The 11,347-nt window shown below is 35.9% G+C and overlaps 1 protein-coding gene across 1 annotated transcript in view; it reads left to right on the top strand.

Annotated features, from left to right (window-relative positions):
• LOC102810522 (RWD domain-containing protein 4-like) overlaps positions 1-8,565 on the top strand; it is a 29,702-nt gene extending 21,137 nt beyond the window's left edge. Inside the window, exons 6-8 of the mRNA XM_006834425.1 lie at positions 5,258-5,307; positions 5,447-5,449; positions 8,320-8,565. Of these exons, the coding sequence (XP_006834488.1) occupies positions 5,258-5,307; positions 5,447-5,449; positions 8,320-8,352 (86 nt within the window). The 3' untranslated portion in view covers positions 8,353-8,565. The remainder of the gene's footprint in view (positions 1-5,257; positions 5,308-5,446; positions 5,450-8,319) is intronic.
• The last annotated feature ends 2,782 nt before the right edge of the window (positions 8,566-11,347 follow it).

Below are 11,347 nucleotides of genomic sequence, written 5' to 3'. Positions count from 1 at the left end.
AAGTGCCATCGAGTCAATTCTGACCCATAGCGACCCTGAACAGGGTTTCCGAGGCTGTAAATCTTTACGGGAGCAGAAAGCCTCATCTTTCTCCCGCAGAGCAGCTGGTAGTTTCGAACTGCTGACCTTGCGGTTCACAGCTGGATTCGTAACCACTATGCAACCAGAGCTATATATGCTCTTGATTATGTTGAGGAATATCCCTTCAATTCCTACTTTGTAGAGGGTTTTTATCAGGAATGGATGTTGGATTTTGTCAAATGCATTTTCTGCATCAATCGATATGATCTTGTGGTTCTTTTCTTTTTTCTTATTGATTGCTTTTCTACTGTTGAACCATCCTTGCATCCCTGATATGAGTCCCACTTGATCATGATGTATTATCTTTTTGATGTACTGCTGGATTCTGTTGGCTAGGATTTTGTTGAGAATTTTTGCATCTATGTTTATGAGGGATATTGATGTATAATTTTCTTTCTTAATGATGTCCTTCGCTGGCTTTGGTATGAGGGTTATGCTTGCTTCATAAACTGTATTAGGAAGTTTTCCGTCCTTCTCTATATTATGGAATAACTTGAGTAGAATTGGTGACAGCTCTTCCCTGAATGCTTGGTAGAACTCACCACTGAAGCCATCTAGGCCTGGACTTCTTTTGGTTGGGAGTTTTCTGATGACCTGATCAATTTCTTCTTTTGTTATGGGTCTGTTCAGGTTTTCTACTTCACTCTGCGTAGATTTAGGTAGGTTGTGTTTTTCTGAAAATGTGTCCATCTCTTCTAAGTTTTCAAATTTGTTGGAGTACAGTTTTTCATAGTATTCTGTTATTATCCTTTTTATTTCGCTTGATTAATTGTGACATAACCCATGTGGTTTCTAATGTGTGTTATTTTTATCTTCTTCCTCTTTTCTTTTGTTAGATTTGCCAGTGGTCTGTCAATTTTGTTAATCCTTTCAAAGAACTATCTTCTTGTCCTGTTGATTCTTTCTATAGTTTTTCTGTTTTCTATCTCATTTATTTCTGCTCTTATCTTTATTATTTCTTTTCTTTTGGTGACTGTAGGTTCCCTCTGTTGATCTGTTTCTAATTGTTATAGATGCTGTGTTAATGTGTTAATTTTGGTTCTTTCATCTTTTTGAATTTGTTCATTTATTGCAATAAATTGTCATCTCAGCACCACTTTTATTGTGTCCCCAGGATTTTGATACTTTGTGTGCTCATTCTCATTTGTTTCTAGGAACTTTGTAAGTTCACGTTTAATTTATTCTACTGCCCAGTCGCTTTTAAGCAGGGTGTTAATCAGTTTCTGTGTATTTGACTTTATTTCTCTGGTCTTCCTACTGTTGATTTCTAAATTGATAGCATTGAGGTCTGATAAGATGTTTTGTGGCATTTTGATATTTGTAAATTCATGAAGATTTGTTTTGTGGCCTAACACATGGTCTATTCTGGAGAATGTTCCATGTGCACTGGAAAAAAATGTGTATTCTGCTTTTGTTTTGTTGAATGCTCTGTACACATCTATGAGTTCCAGTTGGCTGATTGTGTTGCTTACTTCTTCTGTGTCTTTGTCAAGTTTCTTTCTGTTTGTTCTATCCATTTTTGAAAGTGGTGTAATAAAATCACCCATTATTATTGTAGTTTCATCTTTTTCTTTCTTCACATCTATTAGAGTTTGCTTTATGTATTTTGGAGCCCTTTCTTTCATTGTGAGCATAGACATTTATTTATGGTTATGTCATCTTGTTCAGTTGTCCCTTTAATCATGAGATAATGCCCATCTTTATTGATTATGCTGGGTTTTGCCTTAAAGTTTATTTTATCAGAGATTAGTATTGCCACTCCTGTTTGTTTTTTATTGCAATTAGCTTGGTATATTTTTTCCATCCTTTGACTTTTAATCTGTTTTTGTCTCTGTGTGTGAGATGTGTCTCTTACAGACAGCATATTGAAAGATCTTGTTTTCTTACCCATTATGCCACCCTCTGTCTCTTAATTGATGCATTTAATCCATTTACATTTAGTGTAATTAATCAATAGGTATGGATTAATTGCTGCCATTATGTTTTTTTGTGGTGTTGCTGCTTTCTTTGTTCTCTTCCTTTGCTGAGTTCATGATTTTTGTGTTCTTGTGAGGTTCCTCATAATTTTAATGTTTCCATGTTCTTGGATTTTCATTTTCTTGGTATGTTATACAACTTTTGGTATGTTGTGAAGTGTTAATTTTTCTTTGAGGTTACTTTATAGTCCATTAACTTTTCCCTCCATTTTGTTATTGTTGTTAGGTGCCATCAAGTTGGTACCGACTCATAGCAACCTTATGCACAACAGAATGAAACACTGCTCGATCCTGGACCTGTCTTACTATTATTGCCACACTTGAGTCCATCAATGCTGTCATTTGACCAATCCTTATCATTGGAGGGGTCTTCCTCTTTTTCTCTGACTCTACACCTTACCAAACATGATATCCTTCTCCAGTGACTCATCTCTCCTGACAATATGTCCAAAGTATGAGAGACGAAGCTTGGCCATCTTGGCCTCCAAGGAGCACTCTGGCTGCACTTCTTCCCAAACAGATCTATTGGTTCTTCTGGCAGCCCATGGCTCTTTAAATATTCTCCTCCAACACCGTAACTCAAATGCATCAATTCTTCTGTGGTTTTCCTTATTTACTGCCCAGCTTTCACATGCATATGAGGTTATTGAAAATACCATGGCTTGGGTCAGGCACACGTTTAGTCTTCAGCTGACATGTTTGCTCTTCAACATTTAAAAAGGTCTTGTGCAGCAGATTTACCTAATGCAATATGTTGTTTGATTTCTTGCCTGCTGCTTCCATGAGTGTTGATATTTGATCCAAGAAGAATGAAGTCCTTAACAACTTCAATCTTTTCTCCCTTGATAAGAATGTTGTTTATTGGTCCAATGTGAGGATTTTTGTTTTCTCTATATTGAAATGTAATCCATACATAAGGCTTTGCTCTTTAATCTTCATCAGTAAATGTTTTAAGTCCTCTTCACTTTCAGCAAGCAAGGTTGTATCATCTGCATATTGCAGGTAGTTAATGAGTCTTCCTCCAATCCTGATGCCACGTTTTTCTTCATGGAACCCAGCTTATCAGATTATTTGCTCAGCATACAGGTTGAATAAGTATGGTGAAAGAATACAACCCTGTCACACACCTTTCTTAATTTTAAACCATTCAGTGTTCCCATGTTCTGTTCGAACAACTGCCTTTTGGTCCCGTTACAGATTCCTCATGAGCACAATTAAGTGTTCACAATACCCATACTTTGCAATGTTGTCCGTAGCTTGTCATGATCCACACAATCGAAAGCCTTTGCATAGTCAATAAAGCACAGGTACACATCTTTCTGATATTCTCTACTTTCAGCCAAGATCCATCGGACATCAGCAATGATATCCCTCTTTGCACAGCTTCTTCTGAATCCGACTTGAACCTCTTGAAGTTCTCTGCCAATGTATGCTTGCAGCCATTTCTGTATTACCTTTAGTAAAACTGTACTCACATGGCTATCAAAGAGATTGTCCGATGATTTCCACATTCCTTTGGGTTACCTCTCTTTTAAATGGACACAAATATGGATCTCTTCCAATCAGTCGGTCAGATAGTCGTCTTCCAAATTTCTTGGCAGAGATGAGTGAGTACCTCCTGTGCCGCCTCACTTTCTTGAAAGATTTCAATTTTTATTCAATCAGTTCCTGGTGCCTTGTTCTTTGCCAATTCCTTCAGTGCACCTTGGACTTGGGTCAGGAGCCACTTATTCTTGAAACTGACAGTTTTGGTCATTAACATTTTAAAGAGGCCTTATGCAGCAGATCTGCCTAACACAGTACCTTATTTGATTTCTTGACTAATGCTTCCATGAGCATTGATTATGGCTCCAAACAAAATGAAGTCTTTGACAACTTCAGTCTGTTCTCTGTCTATCATGTTGTTATTTGTTGGTCCAGTTGTGAAGATTTTTATTTTCTTTACATTTCGGTGCAATTCATTCTTAAGGCTGTATATAAAAACTATGTTGGACCATGTCTGACTTCTTTTGGTTTCACTAGGGGGAAAGAGAATCAAACTCAAAATGAGTGCAAAGCCAATTCCTATGAAATGGATGTCAGACATACTTGTTTGTCTTATTCTGTCTGACACCAGCCATCAGTCCCATAGCACTCGCTGCTTCACATATGGTGGGTTCGACTGTCAATTGCAATGGCCACACAGAACTTGAGAATAATACTTACGACTATGGGGTTTTTTAGGGATGTGAACAGGATCCAATTCAGTATCAAAAACAACTCAAGATGCAGCAGTTTTCCAATCGAGAGTGCCTCTTCTCTGCCATACTGCAGACACTCTTCATTCTTGTCTTTGGCTTTTCAGCCATGTGGCACCTTGGTCTCTGCCCTGCTCTGGCAAATGTTACAAAACTCTTTTAGCCAGTCTGTGTATGCTTAAAGGGCACATTCTACAAGTCAGTGTCCTTTACATAGACACTCAGCTTTATTCAGTCCACAGGCCTACAGCCTGCAGCTGCTCTGTCTCTCCATGCCCCACCTAGGGATTTCACACTTCACTCTTGCTCTTCCTTCTTGATGGTCCTGCTTTATGGTCAGTTTCTGCTTCTGAGATAGCTCCTTTTAAACCTAGCTGAATGGCCAAACTAATACCCTCCTTAGAGTCTCGTATACCTTGTTTACGTGGTCCCAGTCTGGTGTGGCCTTGTGGGTTAATGCTGGACTGCAAAGTTGGTTTGAACTACAAGGTCAGTGGTTCATGCTTACCAACAGTTCCTCAGAAACCCTATACAGGGTCCCTATGGGTCAGAACTGTCTTGAGAGCACTTAACAACAACCCAATCACTTGGGAATTGAGATGATGTTGGATAGAAAAGCTGTATCAAGTAAATTCAAGGCACCACACTGTAGTCTGTGATCTTCATCAACAAGTATTTCAAGTTCTCTTCACTTAAAGCAAGTAAGGTTGTGTTATCTGTATATCACAGGTTGTTAATGAGTCTTCCTTGAATCCTGATACCACATTCTTCATATAATTTAGCTCCTTGAGTTATTTTCTCAGTGTACAGATTCAATTCATAATGCTGATAAGCTATTTTTTCTTAGTAGTATGTGATTTAAATTTTTATCTATTTGTAATAAATGCAAGCTTATTTACTAGAGTATTTTAAACTAATTGAATGGTTATAGAAATGAAATTACTATTTTTTTTAATCTTCCAGATCACAAAGGAGAACTTCCTCGAGGATGGAACTGGGTTGATGTGGTTAAGGTATATAATATTTATATTCTTGAGTTCAAAAATTTTTTATAATTATTTCAATCAAATAGTGACATTTATATCTTCCTTTTATTTTCCCTCCACAACTTTTGGATTTTACTGGGATGTTTATTTCCTTCTTTACATTTAGCATGTAAGTATTTTTAAATTTTTCTTCACCTTCTTTTCTTCTCTATGCCCTCAATTTTAGATTTTTATTTTAATAATGAAAATAGTGTACAAGTAATACATTATAATAAAATACTTCTGTTTGCATAAATGCATCTTAGGAATAGACTGCTTAAATATAATTAATAATATGGAAAATAAGAAAAATTAGGCTTGGAAAGGAATATTTTGATTTTTTTAAAAGAAATTGTTTTTTTAAAGGCAGTTCTAGATAAATATTTGTACATCATTGCAAGAAAGATATGTTTTTGTTAATTAAAGTTCTTGTATTTCCATTTTGGATTTTTCTACTGTTTTCTCTCAATATTTCCTTGGGTTATTTGTAATTTTAAATGCATGAAACTGATACTTAGTTCAGTGAGTTAATTCTTATAAGACTTCATAAAATAAGTTTTGTATGTCAATTAGTGGTACAAATGCTGTAAGAAGTGATAGTTAAAGATTAAGATTTTGTTGATAATATACAATGGGTAATTTGCAAGCAGATTATTCCTATAGTTTAAGTCAGCTATTTGGGCTGTGGAATGCATTTTCTGTAGAAACTGTTGAAAATAATCTTTGTGCTTCTAGAATCTAGTACTAAAATGTGACCTGGTAGCAGGGAGCCATGAGCTATATTTGGAATGAAAGACAGTATTTCTTCTCCCTTTCCTGAGCAAGAGGCTGACCACTATACCATTTGTTTGTATTAGTGAAGCTTGTTGGCATTTTCTCATTTGCTTAGGCCCCTCTCCACAAATGCTTGATGTGTGCTTCATATTGCCCCAGACGTACCAAGGAGTTCACTAGCTAAGTCTGTTCTCTCAAAATGCTGTAAGAGCTCAAGCTTAGAGTCCACTAAGGAGCTGCTATGAAAAATGAGGGAAGAATTTGGAAATAGATGTTAATGATTAAGCAGCATGGTAAATATAACTAATGTCACTAAATTGCATATGTGAAGAATGTCGAAAAGACAAATGATCTGTTTTATATATATATTTACTACATTTTTTTTTTTTTATAAAGAAATACTGTTCTCAAATGAGCCATTTCCTCACTCAGAATTCCTCTTCTCTCGGTGCAGCAAAGTTCAGCTGAAAGTGAGAAGAGAAATAATCTAATTGATCTAAATGTGACAGTGCACCTTCTTCCATAACTCTAGAAGTTTTCTGTTTATTCTTGTTTTTAAGAGGCTATCTGTTAATAGAGAATTTAAAGCTGTGAAAAAGTAAAATTTAAACACAGTAATCTTGGGAGATAAGAGGAGATATTTTTTAGAAGGCTGTTGATGTGGTCTCATAATCCATTCCCCTAAGCCACTGTTTCAGAAGTATGTAGTATGGACCCCTGGGAGGTCCCAGAGACCCCTTCAGGGGGTTTACAAGATCAAAACTATTTCATTATGTTAAGACCTTACCAAGGTAGGTAGGTGTAGTAGGATCTAAGTGGGGCATTGTTAAATAATGGTTCCAGTTGTTCTCATTTTCTTCTACATATTCTTGTTAGCCATCTGCCATTGTACTAGCGATATTACAGAAGTAGATTTGTGAGAATCCAGCTGTCTTCTGTTGAACAATATAATAAAGAGATTTGTAAAAATATAACACAGTGCCTCTCTTCATGCTTAAGTTTTTGTTTCTATGTTTTAGAACATTTCTCAGTTTTAATTTCACATAAAAATGATGTTAACTCACAGAAACAAAAGTTCTTTGGGGTCTTTAGTTTCTAAGGATATGAGGAGTCTTGAGGCCAAAATAGAAGTCCTGGTAACACAGTAATTAAAGCACTTGGCTGCTAACCAAAAGGTTGGCAGTTCAAACCCACCAGTCACTTCTCAGGAGAAGGATGAAGCAGTCTTCTATTGTAAAGATTTATTGTCTTAGAAACCTTGATGAAAATGGGTTTGGTTTTTTTGGATGGGGCCAAAATGTCTGATGTGGTGCTGTGGGTTAATGCACTGGACTGCAAGTTTGTTTTGAACCGCAAGGCAGTTCAACCTCACCAGCTGCTCCTCGGAAACCCTATACAAGGTCGCTATGAGTCAGAACCAACTCGACGGCACTTAACAGCAAAATGTCTGGGAACTGCTTTTCCTACCTTTAACAGTTTCTGCTTCTCAGAGCTCCCTATTTTCTTTGGAGTTCTTGGGGTGTTTGGGTATAGTGGAGATTTATCTCAGTCTTTATTCTGGTCAGAATTGCCTTACTATTCTTTGGAAGATGTATCTGTTCCCCCCACCCCACCCCCATATATTAACTCCTGCTCTAGATCAGAAAAGTTGTAATTTGAGATCATCAAACTTTCAAAACTATAGTTCAAGAATTTCTTGTCATTCAATATGTAAATGTCAACTTCTATATGTATATTCTTAATCCTGATTTATCTAAGAAAGCTTAAAGGATTGTTTTTTTCTCCCTTATTCTGTTAAGGACATACTTTTAAAGAATCCTGTTTGAAATAGTTGATCCTGAAGCCGAAAAATAGCTACATGTGGTAAAAGTTAGATGGTTGTTAGGTGCCATCGAGTTTATTTTAACTCAGTAACCCATGTAACAGAATCAAACTGCCCCATATGATTTCCTCGGCTATTATCTTTATAATTAGATTGCCAGGTCTTTCTTCTGCAGAGCTACCTGTGGGTTTGAACCATCAGCGTTTGGGTTGACAGCTGAGCACTTAATGCTGCACCACCAAGGCTCCTTGTTAAAAACAATAGAGGGTCTAAGTTACTTGAATATTGCTTCCCTCTTCTATTGACTATAAACATACTATTAAGTAGAAGTGATTAATTCAAATACTAATTAAAGCTTGAAGTTGTTGATTATTTCTTGTGTTTTTGTTTTTTTTTTTTTATAGTTAAGCAAATCTGGTTCTAAAGATGATGAATAACACCTGGAATTTGAGACAAGGGGAGCACATCCTCTACAAAAGTAAACAGGGTTCAAAATCTACCATTACAAGATTTCTGGTATTGAGGTGGTTTTTTATAAAACATAGTTTTTTGTATGTTTCTTACATTTAAAATGTAAGCTAAAACTTCATGAAGAGATGTGGTTATATTAAATAATCTTCACAAACTTGCCTTAATAAAAGGTGAAAATGTTCTGTTTAGTTTACTTTGCAAAGCAAGCCTGTTAAGCTCTGTAAATGGACCAATATGGGGACAAATAAATAATCAGTGTTAGTTTCTATGATCATATTCTAGTGGATATGGTAAAGGAGTGTGAAACCCTTTTCAAACCCTCATCCCAGTAAAGCCAAATACTGAGTGAACTATTATTTGGCAGCATGAACCATATTAATAGAATTCACATCTTAAGTAAAGTCATCTCTTCTTTCTCTTAATTACTGAAGCATAAATGCCACCAAGAAATTTAAATACAAGTATTTGGACTTTATATGTAATATTCTTTGTAATTCCTTTGTATTTCCCAAGGGTGAACTGCTTCCTTTTCAATAAATGAGTATCTGTGTATACTTTTCTCTCAATTTTGGTCAAGGTGTTCAGACATGAGAATTTTGAATGGTATGTGAAACAGGAGAAGATTAAACAAACAACCAAACAAAAATCTGCCAAATACATAAGAAAACATTTTAAATGGAAGTGCTGACTCTTTTGAAATACTTCTCTTTGCTGCATATACCATGATGGAGAAAACATGCCTTATTATTTAAGTTTTTATTGTTGGAAACACTTTTAATAAATTCCTATTTATTTGCTATTGTGTGTTTTTACTTGTTTTATAGTTGAAATCTTCTAGATGGTTTAACATAAAACACATTCAAATTTTGTTTCTTTTTATAGTATGTTTTCAAGTACATGAACGTATTTCTGAATCTGAACATCTTTGTCATAATAGATATTAAGTCTTACAGTTGCTGAATTGTACATGCTTCCTTTTTAAAAATCATTAATTGATTAAACTGTTGGTGTCGTTTTGTCACATTAGGAAATGTATTGATGTTTATGTGCAATTTACAAGGATTCCATATATACCTCCCAACTTTAAAAACACTTAGAATTATTGATGTGGTATCAGGAAGGGTAAAAATGTTAGTTTCTTCGATTATACTTTAGAAATTTTAACCTGACTTTTTAAAGGATAATTAACTTCCAGAGAATATACACTAGCATAGCAGTAATTTTTGAGTTGTATGTGTGATTTTTTTACTAGGTAACATTGGCTTCAGTTAAAACTTTTGAATGATAAAGTAAGTAAAATTACAATGAAGGAGTCTAATTTCATTTGCAAAAGCTGAATCATACGTCGTGTCTTGAATTAATATGATTGTTGTTGTGAAGTGCTGTTGAGTCTCGGTACCAACCCATAGTGACCCTGTATAGGGTTTCCGAGGAACAGCTGGTGAGCTTGAACCACGGACCCTGCAGTTTAAATAGTTTTGCAGTCTGACGCATTAACCCACAGTGCCACACCAGGATTCCTAGGAACATTTATTTCAGGACCACTGGAATATGCCAGCTTTTGTTTTGGAGTTGTGTGTTTGTAGTTTTTTTTGTTGTTGGTGGTGTGGTGGATTTGTTTTCTTGTATATATTTTTTTTCTTTTAAAAGAAATCAAAATTGTTATATCTACTAGTGAAGACTCAAATCTTTCAGATTTCTGGGGGTCATTGGTTACAAAGAATGTTAGTTAAATGCCAATGAACTATTTTTACTCTTTATATGAAGTGTACAGATTTCTGGGGGTGGAGGATGGCAGTGGTGCTTCTTCTTACACTTGAGCATTCTCATCAATATTGCCATCATCTGTTTAACACTCAAAGTCTGTTTTTTCAAAATTGTGTGGAATGAAAAACTTAATAAGCAATAAAGCCAGAGCTGCACACAATGATTTTTCTACATGTTTGATTTCAGATCACTTGAGAAAATCTTTGATTGTATGAATCTGCATAGCTTTACAGTGACAGACATAGAAACTTAAGCTATTAATAAGAAAATACTTCAGATTTTAGGTTAAAAAGAAACCACCATCTTCTGACAAACAGAAACTGACACTAAAATGTATCTATAGATTGTATTGCCATCACATAGATCTAACATTCACCCATATATTCTATTTTTATTTTGACTCTTTAAATTAGATTAGTTTTTTGGTCTAACAGAAAAGCATTTCCAAATTGAAAAAATATGTTTTTATTATAAGCTGACTAGAGGTAAGGTACACACAGAGGCTGTAAAAATTGGTAAAGACCTGGGACCTTGAGGTTAAGGATAGCTTTAGTTTTCACAACTTCATGAAAAACCCAGAAGATCAGAGCCTAAGACTAGCCCAACACAAGTAGTTTTACGCACACAAAAGGCTGAACTGTGTTTCTGGATGGAAGGGTAAAGCATAAACATACATAGACCTTCTGACAGTTTTGTGACTGCAAGTTAACATTTGGGCTTTAATCTAAATTACTCCCCATACAAACCACCAAACCAGTTGGTGTCAAGTCAGTTCGAACATGTGCAAATCCAGTGTGTGTCAGAGTAGAACTGTGGCCCATAGGGTTTTCCCTAGCTGGTTTTTGAGAAGATTACCAGACATTCCAATGTATCTCTGTTGTTGATGTTATTAGGTGCCATCGAGTCAGTTCTGACTCAGCGACCCTATACACAACAGAATGAAACACTGCCCAGTACTACACCAACCTCGTGCCAGTCTGTCTCGTTGAGGGTCTTACTCATTTTATCTTCCACTTTACCAAACATGATACTCTTCTCCAGGGACTGGTCCCTCCTGATAATATATCAAAAGTATGAGTGATGGTGTCTGGTCATCCCGGTTTCCAGGGAGCATTCTAGTTGTACTTCTTCCCACACAGGTTGGTTTCTTATTCAGGCAGTCCATGGTACTTCTAATACTCTCCTCCAACACCA

The sequence above is a fragment of the Chrysochloris asiatica genome, unplaced genomic scaffold, assembly GCF_000296735.1.
Source record: "Chrysochloris asiatica unplaced genomic scaffold, ChrAsi1.0 scaffold00011, whole genome shotgun sequence".
Lineage (NCBI taxonomy): Eukaryota > Metazoa > Chordata > Mammalia > Afrosoricida > Chrysochloridae > Chrysochloris > Chrysochloris asiatica.
Note: the sequence above shows the minus strand (reverse complement) of the source record. Positions and strands in the feature narration are given on the sequence as shown.